The 22,076-nt window shown below is 44.1% G+C and overlaps 1 protein-coding gene across 1 annotated transcript in view; it reads left to right on the top strand.

Moving 5' to 3' along the window:
- Positions 1 to 22,076, top strand: part of LOC134853488 (uncharacterized) — a 142,630-nt gene that overhangs the window by 99,868 nt on the left and 20,686 nt on the right. The window contains exon 3 of the mRNA XM_063869488.1: positions 17,425 to 17,940. Coding sequence (XP_063725558.1) covers positions 17,425 to 17,940 — 516 coding nt within the window. The remainder of the gene's footprint in view (positions 1 to 17,424; positions 17,941 to 22,076) is intronic.

Consider the following 22,076-nt stretch of genomic DNA (forward strand, 5'->3'; position numbering starts at 1 on the left):
TCTCTGGCTGTGATAGTTTCGTAAATGACAGATCTTCACTCATGAGCTCCCGCAATGTGTGCTGCTCACACCAGTTCAGTGTACTACCGTCCACTGCTGATATGAGGTTCAGGTGCAGCACCGACTTCCTATACGCCTCCACTTTAACGTCAGGGAACACAAACGTGACTGCTGGGCCATAGATCACTGTCACAAACTCCGTGACTCCTCTGATCAGCGCTTAGGGATCGGTTCTCATAGCCAAGCTCAGATCGGTTAACAGGGGCATGCCTCCAACATGTCGTCTAACATCTTCCTCTCTTTCAATAGTCTCGTCCTCCCCCGTTCCAAAGCAATTTTGTTGTAAGAGATATTGGATAAGAGTGTGTCTCAGGTCTCTTATCTTCTTCCACGAGTCCGTGGATTTCTTCATGTCTAAGTTTCTCACTCTCTCTCTCATCTGCTCTGGACAACGTGTCAATTTCACTAGTCCTCCCAACTTTCCGTGGGTAATCGCAATCAATGTCAGAAGTCCATCTAACCGCAGGTTCTGAATTCCTTCGTTGAGCAGCATCGCCGGTCCTTCCACGAAACTCTCTGCTCCAAATGTCACGAACAAGGCTATTAGTTCCACCATTGACACTTCCACTAGTGCTTGGAGGAATTCTTTTATCAAGTAATGCGAGACTTTCGGGTAGACTTTTGCCAAGAAGGACGCGGTCCATCCGTCTCCCAACCCTTCCAGCATGCTGTCTGTCCGTTCAAAGCCCTCCTGTCCCTTCACTTCCTGGGTCCAGAAGGTTTCCAGAGTAATCTGACACATTCTGTTCACAAATTCAGCGGTCTTTTCTCCGGCATTCTCCGCCAGGTTCACCTCCTTCAACAAGTAGGCATGGATCTTTGTGATCATCACAGGGCCTTGCTCAAAAGCATCTGCACCCAATGCCGCTACTCTAGGATTCAGGTGTAGCCACTGGTTGGCTTCCGGCTTGCTTCTGAAAACCATCGCCTCCAAATGAGCTCTCGTCTCTAGTGAATTTTTCCTTCTCGTGTTTTCACCTGTCACTTCCATTGCTCGGAACCATAAGTCGTTGGATAACGCCGCGATCACTCGATGGTCGTCGTCTATTCCCGGCTTCAGTTTGAGCTGTCGACTGAAATTGGACAGTTCCAACCCCAGCACCTCGTCCAACACTAACATGTGTAGCGCATGGTCCTTGAATCCTCTCGTCGCGTTTGAGATATCTGACCACACTGCAGGCAGTTCAGCCTTGAGTGGCCTCAGGTTCTCCATCTCTACCATGCGATTCGGAGCTGATATGATCACATCATATTTTCTTTCCGAAAGCAAGGTCACAATCGCATACACAAGTTTCAGTCCATCCGGGAGATGTACATACCCCGGAGACAACGCGAATACTATTCTCGGTGTCACTTTGGTGAACGAAGCCTCCTTCGTCGCATCCACCACTTCACCCATGGACTCAAGGATATCTTTTATCGCTGGCCACACAGCGGTCTCGGCCGTTGTAGGATCTCTGAGTCTGCTCAGAAAACTTTAGATGGTCATTGATGCCAGCAAACACGATCTAATTGGGTTCATGTCCGTCTGCCTTTGTACCCCTATAGTCAGAGATATCAATTGCAGTAGGTCCAGGTCGACCGCTGCCAACATTATGACGTCCGGCCAAAACAGAGCCTTGGAGATGTACACGAACTCTGAATTCGCTACTATCATAATCTTGGCCTTCCTCATTTCTGCTTTGTCATAGGCGGCGAAGATGGTCTCATCTTTCTTTATCGCTTTCAATCCGCCGTATCTTTGAACATCACCATCTTGATTCACTAGTTTTGGGTATATTCTCTCCTTCACATGACCAGGGGGTGAGCTTACTTGCCTGAACATCTTCACATGTTGTCCGATCGGCGCCCTTGTCACTAGAAATCTTCCCGGTCTCTCTTCTCGATTCCCTTCATCATGATTCAATCTCACGTCTTGCAATGGTCTCGCGATCACTGGTCCCATTGTGTTGTTAGAGCGCAGTCCCTCTAGGTCAGCAAATCTCAAGGCCGTCGTGGAGCTGAAATTTATGCTAGCGGCTATCAACCAGTCTACGCCGGTTATCGAGTACAATCTGCTAACGGATAGCGTCGCTCCATTCAGCATCCTCCTTGCATCTTCGATGAAGGTTACCCTCTGGAGATCCAGCTTCATTAGTTCGTCTTTGTATACATGCCAGGGAGACGGTATGGGTCTTGGCCACATCAACGAGCCTCTCTCCTCTCGACTGGTACTTGTCGTCTCCGATCTAGTGTCCGATCTAGACGTGCCGGCTGTCTCTTCGATTGGGTTGACAGGTCCTATTCTTCTCCTAGGATGGATGATCTCCTCATCGGCGCTTCTCCCAATCGATCATGCACGTCTGTTCTTTGACCTGGTTCGCTGGAGCTCTGTTGTCTGTAGTTCGTGACGGCCGGGACCGTCCCCAAGCGTGTTTCCAGGCTAGGAGGCACAAAGGTAGTAATCACAGCGTCACTCGCTGTTCCTTCTTTCTTCAGCATTCCTGTGTCAAAGAGTTCCGCCTCTAGTTCGTCCAACCGCTCTTGGAAGACTCGATTCAACCAAGCTTGTCCTTCGATACTGTCGAAGTGGATGCCGTCCGTGGCCAGTCTGGCCTGATCCATAGCTCTCAACTCATGTTCGATGTCCATGAGGATCATTCTTCCGGCGTTCCGACTTGCGAGGTTCCTCAAGATGTAATTCCACCTGACGACTCCCACGTTGTGCCTTCTTCCTGCTGCTGTCAAGCTTCTCGTGTTCATTGGCACAGTGCAAACGGTCAGTACCGCGCAATTGAATTTCTGCCAGAGGGTAGTAAACAAACACACCATCATTGACTCCCATAGTGCTTCCTGCTCATCTGAACCTCTGGAGATGTCATTCGTCCCAACCAGGATCATCACATTGGGGATCCTCCCTGGATTCATCAGTTCCACCATTCGATATAACTGGGCTATCGTCGCGCCTCCAAAGGCTATCACCGTGGTGACCCACGAGGTCCTCAAATTCGATAGTACTTTGACCAAGCTGTCTCCCGGTATCAGATGAGATGTCCCCAGTGGCGGTTGCTGCAGGTTTACTGCCGGGCTCCAAGTTGCTCGATTGAAGCAAGCTCTCGGATCTGTCAATCGGATCTGTCAATTATATTTCAATTGATTGTTCTTTTGTATGTCTATTATGCGAGATACTTTCTTCGCTGGCATATTCTGTATTCTTCTCTCTGGGGCCTTCGAGCTCCCCATGAGTGGCGTCACGTCACTTATCCCCTGTCTGATCACGGTCTGGGAGAGTCGTACTCTGCCCGTGTCGTCGATCGTTCCATAGGGTGCAGTCACCCCGGAACCTGGCGCATTCTTGTTGGCGACCAGTCGTCCAGCTGTCTCTATCAGCTTCCTCACTGCCTGTTCCACGTCGGGAGCCGTGTCTCCGTTGTTTGACTCAAATCTCGAGGAGTCAAGAGCTCCATCGGGGACTGCCCACGAGGAATATTCCTTGCAGGTATCACTTTATCCACGGCCGTTGTCAACGCCATCTGTTCCGATTGCTCTTTGTAATCCTGCCTCAAGCGCTCAATTTCTTGACCCTGCTTCTTGTTGCAGTCTTCAAACAACCTTCTCCACATGTCTCGATCGTCCTCCATCTTGAGCATGCTTTTGGTCATCTCGTCCAGCTCCTTCTTCGTACTTTCTAGTTCATCCTTCATCTCATCCAGATCTTGCATGGTTTGGTTCGTCTGAACCTTCTGGCCTACTTTCGCCCTCCTTGGTGGCACAGCTGCTCTCAGTGGTGAACCAGACGAGGCAGCCTTGCTGTTCATCTCCTGATGCATTCTCGTCAGCCCAGGTTTGGGCTTGGAGGGCATAGGCATCTCACCTGGTTGGTAAGTCCTAGAACTTCCCAATCCAGGCTCTTTCGCCAATCACTCCCTGGGAGAGGCCCGTTTCTCCACCTCATCACTCTCATGTTCGGGCGGTCTAGTACTCCCCTCTCTCCATATGCTGCCATCAACGGGACTTCCGTGGGGCGGTCCCCACGGTTGTCATGCCCCAAGATGTTGATCAGGGCGGTCAGCAACATGACTACCTCTGGGTCCTCCAGAGCGAAGTCTCGATCGATCAGCCGACGATAGATCGCATCTACCATCGGTCCCACATATGCCTCTGCCAGGTCCATCAATTCATCCAAGTTGAAGTTATCCATTCTTTTCTTTCAAGTTCGATCCGGTTTTGATTCAAAGATTTGACTCAAGTGAGTAATTAAACGATCAATCAGGATCTAGAAAAGAGGTCACGAATATCACACTTGTCAGTTTCATCTTAACATATATCGCTAAAATGCTAAAATTTGCCTAAAAACAGTTCAGATAAAAAGATATTTATCCTAAAATTTATTAAAATCAAGCGGTCACTAAAATTTTGGAATTCGACCTAAGATTGGACAGTCCAAACTTTGCATCTATTCCTAAGATCGTCATTCAATTGTTCGAGGTCACTAACCCCTTTTTGCATACGATTTTAATAACATAACACATAACATAACATAGCACACATATCACACATTACACACAACTTAGTCTTTAGCCTAACACCCTCTCGCCTGTCGCTCAGCCTATACTTAAGTAATATTTCTTATATAAATATACTTGTATATTAGTATCAGAGAATATCACGTGTACAAGCGCGTACAGTTCCCGAGGATGCAGTCGTCCTTTGTTTGGATCGTACACTGGAAGCGAGAGTTCCTTCACGTCCATTTCCACGAGGAAGTCCCTCAGCCTCGTCAAGGACAAGACTAGGTTCTCTGGGTCCACATGCTGCTTCTCTGTCGCCCTCGTTACCAAGAAGCATAGGTATTTTCCCGGTGTCTGCGACGCCGCCGGAGGTAAGGCCGCTACGCCCCCTATCCCTGGTCATTGCTTCCAAAGGATTTCCACGTTTTTGTATTCTCTCTTAATATCTGCCGCTAACGCTGTCCTAAAACTCATGTCTGCTGTGATTGCTATCGCACATGTTCTATTTGTGAGTATGAAATCACTGTCTGTTAGTATTATGTTACTTGAATATTCATTTGGTAAGTTAAAATATGACTCAACTACCCTGCCTATGTCAGGTTTCTTAGGTTCTTCGCCTGTTTCTGCTTCTAAGTCTCCTGTTTCTCTTGCTACTCTTAATTTTTTTATTATCAAGTTTTCAGTGTGGGTAAGTCCTACCCCCACTCCCCGGACAAAATATCCATCGACGTCTCCGTCGATCGAATACCGGGTATCAAGTCGAGGTTAGAAGCTGGAATGAGTAGTCGTCCTTCCTGGGCAGCCCAGGAAGGATCATCTCGTTCGGTCTTGATGTATTTCATTCTTTCACGATCTACGTCTTGAATCGTGACGCTGGACTCCTCAGGAACCGAGGTCGTTTCGTTCAGCCACTCTAAGACACGCAGGTTCGTCAAGTCTTGTTCTTATGAGTGCTGTTGCTCGTCGTCGAATTCTACCTCGGGTTTCGACCGGTCGTCGACCCACTCATCGTCGTGATCATCGACTATGTCAATGTATTGTGACACAGTTATTTCTTCTAGACCCACTACTTCCTCCACTATCTTCTTCAGATCTATCCTATCCACTACAAAGTCGTCACCGTAAGGATTGTATTTCCTTCTTGGTCTTGTCTCGTCCTTCTGACGAGTCTGTATCGTGAACGAAAGATCCGGTTCCAAGTTCTTGGGAACTTCTATCTGTTCGGGATCCTGCCAATCTTCCTCTGCGTAGGGTACGGTTTCATCGTCCGCTTCGATCTCCTCGTTTAGGTCCAAGTCCAGCGGTGTATCCGTTCCTTCCTCCACGACTTCGTTTCCATCGTTCTTCTCCCTGGTGCCCTTCTCGTTGACCTCACAATCAGGATCTATCATTAGATAATCCCCTTCTTCCATATCTGCAGGTATACACTAGTCTTCTGTCGATGGATTGTGTGATTGATGTTCTCGTAGTGGGCGGCTCGGCAAGTACTCAGTCTATAAAAGCGTCCCTCCTGGTGCACCTCTGTAATCATGAGGGTCCCCTCTACTTTTTTAGGAGCTTTTTCGTCCCTTTCGGTGGTTTAACGTTCTGAATTACCCATACGTAATCTCCCACCGAGTAAGCTTTTGCACCAGCTGCTTTCTTGTCGAATCTTTTTCTCTGCCTTGCCTGTGCTTGCTGAGTATTTCGTCTACACAAATCGTTCAACTCCTGTTGGCATCTGATCACATCCCTCACGTAGACCTGTGGAGACGTTTTCTTTCCCTCATACTCTGGGTAGAAGATGGTCAAGGCTAAAGACTTCTCGTGTCCAGTTAGCATAATGAGTGGACTGACTCCGGTGGTGGAGTGTTGCGTGCTGTTATATGCTCCCATCACCTGTGGAAGGTATCTGTCCCAATCGGTCATGTACCTGGAACAATATACTCTCAGCATCGACACTAACGTCCTATTCTGTCTTTCCGCTAAGCCATTCGTCTGAGGGTGGTACGTTGTGGAGTGAGCTTGAGCGACCTGTGAGCGTCTCATAAGCTCTTTCGTAAGCTCTCCTACAAAAGCTGTTCCATTATCCGATTGAAACGTCATCGGACAACCTTGTCTCGCTATCCACGTATTGATCAGGTGGTCGCATGTCTCCTCCGCCGAGGCATTTATGCAGGGCACGGCCTCTGAATACTTCGTGAAGTGATCTATCATGACCAGGACTTGGTTATAACCGATGTCTGTCATGCATACCTTCTGGTGATCTATCTGCACCACCTCATTGAATTCAGACGACTCGATCAATTGTAAAGGAAATCGCAACTTCCTTGGATCCTTGACCTGTTGGCATGACAGACATGCTGTTACCCACTTCTCGCATGCCTTTTTCTTTCCAGGCCTCTCAAAGAGCTTCAGGGTCCTCTGATCTACTTTATTGATCCCCTGATGGCCCATCTGATCATGCGACCTGAATAATAGTTCTGTCTGATAGAGTTGCGGTAACACTATCGCGTTATACTTGTATAGGATTCTGTCTTCTCTTCTTCTTTTACAAGCCACAATCCCGTCCTTGTTCAAATATAACCTCCCTTCCTTCTGCATGAATTACTGTCTCAGGATGCGATAACTATCTTCCTCGAGGTACCCTTTATCCGGAGCATCATTCTCGATCCACCTTTTCAGGTTGCTTGTCATGCGATAATTTCTCTGCTTCCTTAGAAGATCCGAGAGTCTGTATCTCGCCTTTAAGTACGTCTTCATGACCCTAATCTGACTATTCAGCTCGTTGGGCTGAAGTGTGTCTTCTTCCATCTTAACGCACCAAATCTTCGCCAACGGCTGTGTTTCTTGTTTAAACGGCTGAAGATCAGTCCTGACTACCTCTTTTTGCGGCAACAGACTTATCGACCGCTTCGATACCGCTATCGTTTCCAAATCATCCGCTGCGCTGTCAAAGACTCTTTCACTTGGTATGAGGTAGCGATCACTGTCAGAGTCTTGGTACACTTCTCTATCCAGATCCCTTGCGCGAGTTTCCACTAACAGTGTGTGGATTGCTAGTTCGGACAGTTCTGATCCCGAGCTCGAGTTCCTGTCTGAATAGGTTTCCATTCATGAGTTTCGGGAATTGTCTTCCGTTGAAGAGGTTGTGCTGGAGACTGCACGCTCCTCCAGATCATGTCTGTGCCTGCTTCGCGTTTTATCCAATAATGAGAGGCTGTTTATGTTCATGCGAGAGAGTTCTTGCTGGACCAGATTCGAGCACAGCAACAGATCCTAGGGGACCGGGTCCTCCTTGGATAGGATCTTTATCTCGGCTGGTTTCTCTACAGGTAACTCAGGATGCCCTGGAATTGGATGTCCAGAATTATCCAACCATCTCGTTAAGGGAAGCGCTTCATAAGTTTCTTTGTCCAGAAACGAGAATCCCTCCTTTATTTCCGCCTGATTGGTCTGCTTCTGCTCCAATTTTTCATAGAACTAAGTTTTCTTGCTGAGGCTGTCAGCATTCTGGTGTTTATCACGCATCCTATGTTCGATTATCATATGGTAGCCATCCAATCTTACTATCCATCTACCAATATAACTCTGATCCATCGAGTGGATCTTCAACCAGGATAACGCTCTGTTGTCCACGTGTAACTTGAAGGGAGCGCTCCCCAAGTATGCACGGTTCTTTTCCACGAAAGTGACTACTGCAAACATTTCTGCTTTTGGTGCGCCATATTTCATCTCTGTGTCACTCAAGACCTTGCTGCCGTATGCAATGGGACGCAGAATCGTTCTTCCTTTCCATTCTTGCTCTTGATGCAATATTCCTGAGATGGCTACTACCGATGCGTCTGTGTCAAGAACATACATGCCCTTTTCTGCAGGCATGTCTAGCACTAGCGCTTCGCACAGTTCCCGCTTTATGCTCTCGAAAGCAACCTGTGCCTCATCGTTCCATTCGAACTTTTTCCCCTTGTTGCGCATAAGCTTTTGCATCGGATACACCTTGTCCGCATATCCTTTTATGAATTCCCGGTAGTAATTGGCAAACCCTAGGAAGCTCTGGAGCTGTGTGTCCGTTCTGGGAGCTTTCCATGTCAACACTGCTTCCACTGCTTCCGGGTCCTGCCTCACACCATGCCTGTCCACCTTTCTTCCCAGGTACTTAATCAAATCCCTAAGGATTTCACATTTCGATGGTTTGCACTTCAATCCTACTCTTTTCATGCATCCAAAGACCTCATCGAGCCTATCAATGTGGTCTTCCAGGGTCGGTGTCGCTATGACTACGTCATCCACGTCGCACATCACGAGATTCCCGTACTTCTTGGTCACTCTCGTCAAAGCCTGAGCCATCAGTCTTTGAAAAGTGGCCGTTGCATTGCACAAGCCGAAGGGCATCCTCTTCCACTGGTAGAATCCCAACTCGCACGCGAATCCGGTTTTCTCTCTATCCTTCTTCCGCAGAGGGACCTGCCAGAAGGCAGAACCCAAGTCCAATGTGGTGAAGAACTTGGCATCACCAAGCTTAGAGAGGCTCTCGTCTACGGAACTTTTTATCGTTACCGCGTTCAAGTAACGAAAGTCGCAACAAAACCTAAGCTGCCCCCTTTCTTTTTCGCCATTACTACCCCGCAAGCCCATGGCGATTTCGAGGGTTCTATCATGTCGTATTCAAGCAACATTTCTATTTCCGCTCGGCACGCTTCCGATTTGTGTGGCGTCATTCGTCCTGCGCCTTCCCTATGGGGAACGGCGCCCTCTTCAAGTTCGATTTCGTGTTCGACGAAATTACAGCAACCGATATCCGCCTTATGTTTTGAAAATACATCCGCGTTCCGATTTAGGAGGTCCCGCAATTTTTCGAAACCTCCCTCACCTATTTTCCCTTTTAAATGTTCTATCTCTGGCAAAACCGGTTTGTCAGATTCTAGTTCATATGACGAGGGGCGTTACGGAAAATTCGAGCAGCTTGATAAGCCGTCGTCCGTTTCGGATTTCATTGAAAACAATTTATGAATAGATTTTAATTCATTAATCCTCTTTAAAATTTTATCTTTATTGGCATGATAAGGACAGTCTTTTACACTATGTTTCTTCAAGTTTTGTGTCTCCTCATAGTCGGTCCTCATCGGCAAAGCGTAGCCAAGCTTCTTTCCACGCTGGATTGAAACCGTGGTGTCCAGTGTGTTCAATAACACACTGACACACAGTCCGTTTCGCGTTACCGAGAAGCTCCGGCCTAAAATGACCGAACTCTGACTATTTGGATTCGGTACTAAGCAAACCTGTTTACTATCACTTAACGAATTCAAATTTCTCATTCTAAAAATTGCCACCACAGCTTGTCCTGGCTGTAGTTTTACTTTTCTATCAAAAAAAAATTGGTACCTTGTTTTCGTTTGTTATTATCCTATTAATGGGTCTCTTTACATACTTCCGGTCCGGGTTTCAAATCCGTATCAGACCGTTGTTCAAGTCAATCATCACGTCAAAATTCCTGACAAAATCTCTGCCCAAGATGAATTGGTCGGCGTCGTCCAAATTCTCTACCACCAGGAAGCTCATCCAAAGATCCCGTCCTCCCATGTGGAGGACCGTTATTGGTGTTCTTCCGGCTACGTAAATAGCTCCTCGATTGGCGGCGGCCAGTCGGAGATTCGTTGGAATTAGATCTTCCCTCGTGAAGCCCATTCTTTCCCAAGTTTTTATCGGCATTACTCTCACTACCGCTACTGTGTCCAGAAGCCCTGTGACTCCGATTTTTGTTCCGTTGGTGTCGAGCAGATGTGCAGTCACATCTGCTTCATACCCAATGTGTACTGCATCTTGTTCCATCATGGCGTCATGGCCTATCCTGCGGACTTTGGGTTCCTTCTCACCCAAATAGGTCTGCCCCATTTGGTCATCATCTGTTGTTACAAAAGTCCTGGTGTAGATACTGATTCCATCCACGTTCAGCATCACTTGATACGGCCCATAGACCTCTAGGTAGCGTCCAGGAAGTTTCTTCATGCAAGGGCCACCCGTCGTTAGTAGTGCTCGCACAGCTCTCGACTCGGTGCGTGGCTCCACCTGCCTCAGATAATCTGCATATGTGTCCAAATGCATCAAAGTGAACTCGGATGGTTCACTCAGATTTCTGATTACCTGATGTCCGGCCACTGAGATTATCGACTGTATTTTGCTTCCTTGTGGCACCATGCCGAACCTCTGACCGGAGATCACATTAAGTTTCATGCTCAAACTGCTTGGTGCTTTAGTCTCCTCGACCTCCGTTGCTTCGAAGGTATTCAGTTGGTCCTGTAGTTTCTCATTCTCCAGTTCGAGTTTCACTTTTTGTTCGATCTCTTTCGTCACCAGTTCCTGCTGCACTCTATTTAGAGCATCCCTCGCGGCTGCCCTATAATCGATCTTGAAGTCATCAGTCGCAGTTGCTGGTTCCGGTTCACGTGTCTCTTCTGTTACCGCTTGCATTTTGTTTGCCGCCAGCTCTTGAGGTTTATCCTTTTTGCGTGCCTCCGCTTCACTCAACAGGCGAGCTTTGCTGGCTTTCACTCCTGACAAAGCTTCTTCATGTCTTGGATGCTTGATGTCTGCCACTGCATCCCAGAATTGCGGACAATCTGATTTAAAATGACCTTCCAAGTTGCAAAAGAAACACCTCGGGCCAAATTTCGCAATTACTCCTCTCATGAAATCCTCATGGTCCAATTCTGACGCATCTTCGTCCCCGAGGCTAAAGCCTATTGCTTTCGTGCCTTGTTTGTAAGTTGGGCATACTGACCCATGATGGTCCGTTGAACTGCAATTGGCACAAGAGCGTCTCTTGTCCATATCATCCCTCGGTTTGTACCAATTGCTCCCTTGGTTTGCTGGTCCGTTGTTAAAAGTGCCATAATTGATCTTGTAGTACCCAGATTTCAAAGGAGGTTTCAACAAAAGATACTCTTTTGACTTGAGCCTCAACTCCTCTGGTGTTGGCGCATTGGTTGATAGTGGTGTGTAATGCGTTGCTAGCATTGTTCGAAGTTCATCATTCTTCACACCATCGATGAATTTTGAGGCTACGGCCAGGTTCATCCTTCGGTTTGACTCATCCGGTTAGCTGCGTCTTCTCAGCATTTCCAAGTCATCGAGAAACTTGTCTATCGTTTCATCTTCTCGTTGCCTCCGTTTCACGAAGCGCATCATCGCTTGGTGCCCCTGCACCCCTGATCCGAATCGGTTTAACAAGATTTCGAAGATTTTCTCCGCTGTGTCACGCTGATATTGCTTCTCGGCCATGACACAGTTCAGGGCTGTCCCTTCCAAGTTGCTGGTGAGCGCACTGCATTCCTTTCTCTCCGACAAGTCCTCTTCCTTGAAATGCAACTTCATTATCTCTATACAGGTATCAATACAGCCATCAGATTCATCTTTATAGCATCTTGGTTTCTTAAAGACTCTTCTGGACTTCTCACTGCGTTCATTGGTTCTGGATAACCTTGTAAGGAATGTCTCCAAAGACCTGTTTAGGGGTTCAAAGGCTGTGGCCAATGCCGTAGCATCCCTTGAGTGTCCCGCCTGAGTGTCCTCACACCTTGTCGAAGGCTCTGTATGCGGTGCATCCCTGCAATCCGAACCGCCGTGAGTGTTTCCCGCTTGGCCCACATGGCTCCTCCCCGGGCTTGCATGCCCCCTGTTACCGGAATCACGTCTCCCAGTCGCCTGTGTGCCTTGCGTTGGTCGTTCATTAGAGGTCTGTCTGTTCCCCGTTGAACTTGCTCTACTGTTCGCGCCCCATGTTCTATTATCCCTTGTGGCATAGCCTGATGAACTTCCCCTACCTCTAGTGGATCCATACGTCTTCCTCTATTGATGTTCATTGAAGTTCACCTTCGGCTCCCTGCTGGGACCTCCCGAGTTCGATTCCCCTTCTTTTGGTCCACTCTTGCTGCTTAGTAGCCCGTCCAACCTATCCATGATAGCCTGAGTTCGCCTCTCCATCATCGCGCCTATCTTTGTGTCAAGAGTCCCAAGAGACTGCTCTTGCTGAAATCTTAACTTCTCCATGTCGCCTCTTAAGCGTAACTCTCGCTGTTCCGCTTCTCTTGTCATTCGCGACAAGTCCTTCGCCATATGCTCGTCCGTTCTTTATTTCAAGCGTTTTTCGCTCCTACCAACTTCTTGTCTATTGCGGTTTATTTCTTCCCGCAGACTTTCTCTTTCAATGTGAACTGCCCTTTCTAGTTCACTCATTCTTATGGACATCTGTTCATTTTGTTCTCCTAAACTGTCCACTATGTTGTTTAAGGCTTCTTCTAGTGCTGCCCCGTTATCCACGAGTGGCGTCACTAGTGGCGGTGTAACCCTGTCGGTCCCAGGTAGCTTCGTGCTGGTCGAGATCCGGGCCTTGACTCTCTGCCTCGACGTATTTGCCTAGCCTTCGTTGCCTAGCCCTCTGTTTCTACTCTCCCCAGTTTGCAGCTCTGAATTTGTCATAATCGCGAAGTCTCTCAACTGGCCCGGTGTGTTTACCTCTTTGCTTATCGTTCTCACTACACCAAATTTGTCCATGGTTCCAGTCTCTCTTCCGACGTATGCCTCATTTTCCTGGGTCGAACTATTGAGGCTGACTTGAGACCCAAAGTCCACTTGCTCTTCTTCGTCCTCCTCCTGGGATTCACCTTCATTTCCTGCGCCCCCTCCCATGGTAAATGGAAAGATGTTTCCTAGGGTGTTCCTCATTCTTTCTGAGAACGATGATGACGTTGTTTGTTTCTCAGTTCCGCCTGCCATCATAGTGATGTATGTTGGAGATCTTCTAGTTGCCGCTATTTCAGTTGAGATGTCGGACAGTTCCGACATCTCTTCTCGATCCAATGTCCCGGTGGAAGTGGCAAAATCATTGCCTTGTTCTACCGGAGTAGATTCACTCGCCAGCCTTCTGCCTCTCCCTTCCAGTCCATGTACTTCCTGGTTGTCGTTCATGGCATGGTCCGTATTGACCTCCACTTCTAACAGTTCTTTTCGCTCTTCTGAGGTCTTCTGACTCCTCGTTTCAACCATTCTGCCTGAAACCGTCTCCCCTTTGTCGGTCCGGGCTCGTTTGATTCAATCCACAAAAGGATCGGTCATCGTTTTTCTTTGCTTTTCAGGTATGAAATTCCTAGAGCTATTACCTCGTTTAGGTAACCTTGACTTGTCTAGACTTATTCTCTATTTGTCCCTTCTTAATGCCTATACACTTAATTCGATTGCTAGTGACCTTGTAGTTTGACTACCAATAATAATGACACCACACAATAAATTTCACAAGATTCTATAAAACAGTGACCACGAATCCCTGTATGTTATCAGAGTGCAGTTTGTATACAATTTATTCACACTAACCGATTATCGGTCGTGAGATTTGAGTACTAGCATAATATGATGTTATCAGTCAATTTAAAATATAGTGTACTCACTACCCAATCAGGCACAGTTTATGTAGATTTAAAATCAAAAACAAAAAATATATATATAATAAAATGACAGAATATGAATACTTCTATGAAAAAAAAAACGTAAGTGTTTTGTACTTTTAGTCGGTCGCAGTACAATAGTCGAACTCGTATTTTAAAGAAAAAGCTTTCCCTGCTCGGTGCTGCACCAAACAGACAAAACTTTGAAAACAGTAATTTTCTCAAGTGGGCGTCTTTTGCACCCACCGAGTACTGTGTTACCTATCTGCCTTCGGACTGCCCGAGCTATACCTACTACAATCCTCAGGGCAGTCACTTTTCACAAAAACGTATTGTGTTACAATCCACACCAATGAATTACGAGACCCCTCATTGGGACCCCTCTGAGTTAGTTAATACAAGATCCCTCCGGATTTGGAGCCCTCCGAATTAGCAACTATAAGACCCCTCCGGATTCGGACCCCTCCTAATTAGAAAAAAAATTTTGACCCCTCCGGATTGGTAGCCCTCCGGTTTTGTAAAAATAGCTTTTAGGAGATCTCCTTCTTTCAACCTATACCCCACCGGATACGTTCTCCGATGCTATTTTGCTTTTTAAATTAACTAGGAAGGGTATGTAATGCTTTCCTAGACCCTTCCGGATTGATGTTAAGCCTCTTATTTGACAATTCACGCTAACGGTGAAGGGTCTTATCGCTCGCCTAACTTCGACTCGATTAAGGTTCTGCTGTGCCTTTAGCCTTCCCTTTTCGTCTAGAACAGCCTAAAGTCACTTTATTCAACCGCTATTACCTTTTGGTAGGGGTATAAGGGCTTTTCTAAAAGAAATTTATACAAAGTGAAGGGTCTACCCTCCCAAATTTGTTAATTTGCTAAAAACAATCTCAAAAAATTTTCACGCTTACATTTTCGAAAAACTTTTGTCCCTATCAGTAAGTTCAGTTAATTTCTGATCTATTGACACCAAGATCAACTCGATATGCCTAGTAGTCCCAAAGTTATTAGCCAAAACTTTTCCCGCAATTCTGTTCCTTTCGACTTAAAAATTATTGATCCGAGCTCAGAAGGCCTATACTCTTCTAGTTCAATGCAAGAGACCCGATCTAAAACGCTTTAGTTGAAAAAAATTTGCGAAAAACTATGCTACCTGTACCCCTCCGGATTGATGAATCCACCAAATCAAACACGTTAAATTCGATTTCTCTGCAACCCGGAAGGCTTTCGCGTAGCGGGTTTTAAAACTTTTCTGAATTTATATTGTTTCGGTTTCTCAAAAATCACGGAAATTCGGTTTTTGGTTCCAAAATAGTTCCAACCACTTTCGAACTAGACTTAACCGGTTCTATCTATTATGGTAGTGAAGTTACGATGTAACACACTACTTTTGCGCTTTTTTCCGTTTCAAAAAATATCGATGTCTCAAAAATCGCGACTTGTGGGTGAATCAAAATATCGCTATTTTGACCCTAAAAGCCGGTCTGCTTTCTGTGTTTTTCACTGAAAAACGGTATAAGAGTATTAATATAGGCTATATAAGTAATAATATTAGTAATACTATACCCCTCCGGGTTTGTTTAATATCCGAATTAGGGGGTGCTTAACTCGGATATTCGCAGTTCGGTGAAGGTTCACTACAGTGCAGCACTGTCGAACCCCCACAGATTACTATCTTACATTTTGTACCAAAAGGGATACAAAATTTGTTAACGATACCCAACAGTCGATTGTTGTTGTCGTTCAGCCCCTTCTTGTTGCTCCTTGTACTGCTTGCCGGATCAGTCTTCTCCCAAGACCCTTCCGAATTGAGCGCAAATCAGCTGACCCTTCCGGATTGAGCGCAATTTATCATTAACGTGCTTAAATGCTCAAATAACACTACAGTACAAATCTCACAAACGGGCTACAAAATTGATCGCAACAATCCTGACTGATATAAATGCCTGTAACAACAATATATCTTTAAACAACAAACGGGAGGGTCGGATCACATCTTGTCTGGGGGGATGATTTCTACTGATTTTTTTTTAAACTTTTTTTATGTTTTTTGTTTTTCTTGGGTACTATACTACTTTTTGTTTGGTTTTATATATATGTTTAAGTGTTTTTGGTCACAAACCTCTCAGGGAACGAGGGAATGGCCGATCCCCCCACCCTTCCTGATTCGTGAATTTTCGGTCTTAACTAGGTTAAAAAGCTATTCACGGTAATCCGGAAGGCTTCCGCGTTCCGAACTACCCTTCCGCCCCGGCGGTTTAGGCCTAATATGGGCGTTAATGTGAGCATCCGCTCGGCGCGGAGTGCTCGTTAACGGTTCTGCCGGTCATGATGTTAAAAAGAATAACACCCAGGAGCGCCATAAAAACATGTAAGTAACATTTGCCCGGAAGATACATATCGACAGAAAATAAAACCAAGTCCTAAGACGACTGGCTAACGTATAAACAGAGCTTTACATGCTTTTAACCGTCTCTACCAAGCCAGTACTTTTGGTGGTCTTTCTAACATCGGGTCGACAAAAACGTTACTGCTTTCGGCTTCGGTCAAAACACTCAAATTAACTTAATTACATGCTGAAATAGTGAGCTCATGGCTGGGTCTCAGTATCCCCAGACCACGAGGTCACTCCTAAAAACAGGGCTACTACTACTTATTGAATTATTATTGTTTTTGTTCGCTAGATAAAAATCATCATCTCTATCGAAGATGGATCAACCCTTTCCCCCCAACTCCTAGCTTCTCATCTTAGTAGAATGAATTCAGATGTTAATTAAATTCAAATCAGGACATGACAGGGAAGCTAAAAGTTCATATAAGATGATAAAAGTTTCAGTCCCGAAACCCCTCCGGATCTCGAATCCACTGAATCAAACACGTTAAGCTTGATTTCTCTGTAACCCGGAACGCTGGTTTCCACCCCTCACTGTTGTTAGCAACTGCTTTGCAACTATTGTAGCGACACAATAGTTGCAACTTGGAGCAGTCTCTGCTACTTCTGCTTTTCTCTGATTCTGATTCTCAATTTTCTCGTTGTTGTCGTCGCAACTATCGTTGTTGTGTTTTTCTTCGACTTTCTGCCCAAAATGGCCGTTTTTGACGCTTCTCAGAATTATTACGTCATCACTTCGAATTTTTAAAATTCTAAAATACCAGAATATTCTAGCCCTCACCGTTTGGCCAATCGTACTAATAACGCTCTTATTCCTTCAAAATCACCAATTCGGAAGGTTCACTGCTAAAATTTCGAATATGCCGAATCTGCATTTTGATCCATTCTGGTCGAATGTCACAGCATTTCGAATTTCTTAATAACTTTTAATTGTTTTGTTTTAATAAATTTAATTCTTAAAATTTTTATTGGAATAAAAAAATTTAAAAAAAACTAAGAGTGGGGCTAATAAATTTCAAACTACATTTTTGAAAGTTATTGTTGTAAAAAAACGATCTGATGATTTTAGAGACTACGGAACTGATGGCAAGTTTTCAATATATCATTTACTTGGATTTCAACTTCTGAAAGTGCCTGAATCAAGTTCAATTCTTAGTGCCCGAGAAGCGGCTCAGAAATTGGAAAAAACTCAGAACGCCTTTTCTGGCGAAACAAATTTAATCGCACAATTTGGACGACCAAAAGATGGCGGTAGTGCTTGGGATGAATTCGTTCCATACTTTTACGGTGATGCTGATATTGAAAAATGCATACATGAAGTACACAGGTTGACCTCAGATGTTGCATACAACAATCATTGCAAAATTGTTTTGTTTATTTCGAATGGCAAGCCATTTGTTATAACCGATCTCGAAAAATGGGAAGTATTTCCAATGCCAAATTTCTTTCCAACCAACGGAGCAGTATCTACAGAAAGTCTCGAAATATATCTGGAAAGAGAAAAATCAGATCTCAAAATGTATTTGACAAACGAAACGAAAGAGCTCAAAATGTTTCTAGCAAGAGAAACGGAAGAGCTCAAAAGGTATCTAGCAAGAGAAACAGAGCGGCTCAAAAAGTATGTAACATCACAAACGGCAAATTTCAAAACGCTTCATTCCGAAATGGAAAATCTCAAATTGCACATCGAAAAAAAAACACAAAAGCTCAAAATGTTTCACAGTGTAAAAATTTTGTTTGAAACTAACAATTTTAATGTTTTTTCGCTATATGTATCAGCTAATCCTGCTAGTTCTAAGCAAGAAGTCAACGGGCGCACTTTGTTTTGCGACACAAATAGAAAAAACTGGCAACCAAGTACTCAAATGTTCTTCAAATTGAGTTCCAAGGTTGAGTGCTTCAAAATTCTACCGAACGTGTTTCAAATGGCAGGTTGGACGTTGGAGGAACCAAGTAACCCTCAGAAAAGAAATGAAGTAAAACTATTTGTTCACGCTAACAACCACTCAAACGTGCGCTCAGTCTGCGCTTTTGCAAAACAGATTTTCACAGACAAAGATTGCCTGAGCGATATACTAAGTGAGGTGTCACTTGTTTCTTGTATAAATCAGAAACAAAATAAAGTGATTCCTGGAGACCAAGGGAATTCAGATGACTGTCTTGAGTATGCAGCAGCTGCAGCCATGTACTTGGAGCTTCATCGAATACCTAACCGCCAAGGAGAATACCCTACTGTTGAAAAATTGCGCGAAGAACTAATAGAGCACTTCAAAAGCCAGAACAAAATTTACACCGACCATTTAGACTCGTTTGCCAAAACTTATCGTCTCAGAGCCCAGAAAGTTGAGTACCAAGATGCATTGGAAGCTGCATCAAACATGCACTTTGTCATCGCAGTTTTTTCGTGGAACAATAACGAAAAACAAAGGTTCAAAAAATTTTTTCAGAATGAGCGAAAAGGAATTCTTCGTCGCAAAAATTTGCCGCCGTCTTACGACATCAACCACACAGATGAGAAAGATGATGAGCATGCCGTTGTATTAACAAGCTTCACCTCAAAATTTTTGAGGTTTATGAACTCCTGGGGAATTGCGTGGGCTGATAGTGGTTTCTTCAAAATAGAAAACTCTGAAACTCTTCGAAAAATGACCTTCATCAAAATCCATGTTGACAAAAACCGTCTGCTTACCAAAGAAAGGACCTATGCTGCCTTGCATGGCAGTAAACAAGCTGCGATTTTCCTAAAAAATCTGCAAGGACTCAAGCTATCTCAACACATGTGCCCTTCTTGTAAAAGGTTATCATGTGTGTCCGAGTTTAAAGGAGTGTGCCCTTTTTGTAAAAGGTTATCATGTGTGTCCGAGTTTAAAGGAGTGTGCCCTTCTTGTGAAAGGTTATCATGTGTGTCCGAGTTTAAAGGAGTGTGCCCTTCTTGTGAAAGGTCATCATGTGTGTCCGAGTATAAAGGAGTTATGTTCCGTGGCATATGTCCCAAATGCAACAACAAATTCACCCTGGACACAGACTCCGGTGGAAATTTGCTCCTCTACCAGTATCTGGTTTCATTGTCTAACTAAATTTTCGTTAATAATGGGCTCATGTACAGAACTACTTTTTTATAAGTAAACATTGATTCGAAATATATTTGAGTTAGGACTGGAGTGTATAACTCATAGAGTAATTTCGGATAGGGTACACCGTCTGCTCGTCACGCTATCTTATTTTCGGCCGGATAGATTCGTGCAACTTCTTAGTCTAATACCGATCCTAATCTTACTCTTATACTATCTAGTCTCAGGTTGTTTAACTAGTCTCTGCTAGGCTCAATAGATCTAGGGTATACTGGTTTATTGCGGCTGCTGAAGTGCTCGGGAGAGTCCAACTAATTTCTAAGTTAAATTCAAATCTCTCTGGTGCTGAAATTACAAGTAACTTCAGCACTTACAAATAAGTGGGTTGTTAGTTAGATGGATCATGATTGGTTAATATTAAATACTTTACATTGGTAAAACATTTAATTTATCCAATCATAAAATATAGTTTAGATCAGGTTCCACCCATCCGGGTTTTACAGAGTTTTTTAGAATAGTTCTTCTGCAATTCGAAGGATGGATGATGGACGTTGGTATTTGGCGAACATCATATTTCTTCTGTTTCCTTTTTGTTAAGGAAGTTCCAGGAAGCTGGAGTTAGAGACATAAGACGTTGTGTTCTTCTTGTGACAACGACTAAGTCTTCGCAACAAACTCAAATCTGATTTCAGAATGGTTGGCTATGTCAGGTTTTTCTGTTCTTCGTGGAGAACTTCTTTTGTGTCTGATCTAGCTTGGGAATGGTGTGGAGATTGTGCGTGGAGGGGATGCCTGGTTACTCGGATCTGTACGTATACTTGAACATCGAGGTGGTCATTGGTCTAGTTCAATGAAGTCCTTTTCTGCGAAGTCAAGTCGTACTCAAAATCCTTTGAGTTGTGGTTGTGAGCGGCATATCGATTGTAGTTGGTCATTCTCTCTCGAGTGTAGTGGGGTCGTCTTGTCTTTTGATGTTCGTCCTTGGTGTTGTATTCTGATCTATATATTGCATCATGTGATTTTACATATTATAAAACTTTTATTAGTTTAATATTTTTTAATAATGATTTTAGTTAGTTGTTTTCACAAAAGCTTTTTGTTTTAGTTCGGTTATTTTGAAGAGTTACTCACCCTTGAGTAGCTCTTATTAAAAATAAAGGTGTGGTCACAAAGCGTGGATGTAGCGCGGTGGGTTAGGCCGGCTATAGAGCATGCTCAGGACGTCCTTCCTGGTGGGTTAGGCCAGGAGTGGGAGTATGATTTCATGCGGTTTTTGTGAGGGGTCCTGTTATGTGACAACGTTTTATGTTGGGTTTGTTGTGGTCTTACTTATGTCTTGTTGGTTATGTACTTTTTCCAAAAAGCAAATTGTTTGTGGTATGGGTTTGTCTTTCGACTTTTTTGTGTTTTATTATTTCTTTCTAAGACTTTGTAATAGTCTTCAAAAGAATAAATTATCCAGTTTTAAACTGGGTTAATCCGGTTTGGGTACCGTTGGTTTCCTTTTCTAAGTCATGCTGTTATTCTATGATTTGTGGTATTTAGTGAGCTGCGTTGGTTAGTTTTGTTTAGTATATGATTCCTTTCCAACCGGGTTAAAGGAAAATTTGAAACATGTTATTTTATGTTAGAGTTGTTGAGTGTGAAAACTTGAAACTGAAATTCATTATTTTAAACAATTCTTCGTGGGCGAGCTGTGCGAGTGTGGATAGAATTTCTGTGCGAATGAATGAAAATATCAAAAGGTTAGTACTGCATTTGCATTTATTTAATTTACTACATAGAATTTAGAAATTTACTGCTAGTCATGGGGGAATATTAAGATACAAATTTTCATCATAATTAGATTTACTGCTTTGGGGGAAAATATTATAGATGAATTTTACTGCATTGATATTAAATTTAGAAATTTATAAGTGTAAGAGATTAATAGAATTTTAAAATTGTTTGATGAAAATTGTGATTTTTATTGTTTCTTTTGTGGTTTTTGTAGATGATTGTCGGATGAAAGCTAAAAATCTAAGGAAAACATGAATAAAGAATGGTGAGTTTTTAATACTGTAATTAGTTAGTAATATTTACTTAATTCATACTTGCCTGTTAGTCGTCGGGGAAAAAACCGTGGGGGAAGATGTCGTGAATTAGTTCTGAAGTTGTTAGTAGTTTAGCTAAAATGCGGATGATATTTTTAGTCTGAAGCAGTGGCCAAAGCAATTGAAGTGCCTTAATAGTGGTTAGTTCTTCAGTGCCTACTGCAAACTCATAAGGTGTGTTTTGGATTAAGTTATATAATTTGTGATTAAATTTAGTGTTGTGGATGAATTCTAAAATTGGGATTTCTATAGGCTGTACAAACTCGTGCGGGATAAGGAAGGGTCGGGATTCTTCGGCGTTGAAGGTCTTGGTGATGGGGCAGAAAATGTACATTTGGGTTATGGGGTCATAGTTACGAAGAATACCATGGAGGTTAGTGTCTTTAATACAATATGTGAAATTTAGGAAATACGGTGAAGTGTATTTTGAATTGATGAATTGAAAACGATGGTGTGGTTGTCTAGAGGGTGTGTGAAGGTCAAAGTGATTTTGGATGAAACGATAGTAAGTGTATGTATGTGTTTGTTTAGTGCGCAACATAATATCATGTGAGCAG

Source organism: Symsagittifera roscoffensis, chromosome 8, assembly GCF_963678635.1.
Source record: "Symsagittifera roscoffensis chromosome 8, txSymRosc1.1, whole genome shotgun sequence".
Lineage (NCBI taxonomy): Eukaryota > Metazoa > Xenacoelomorpha > Acoela > Convolutidae > Symsagittifera > Symsagittifera roscoffensis.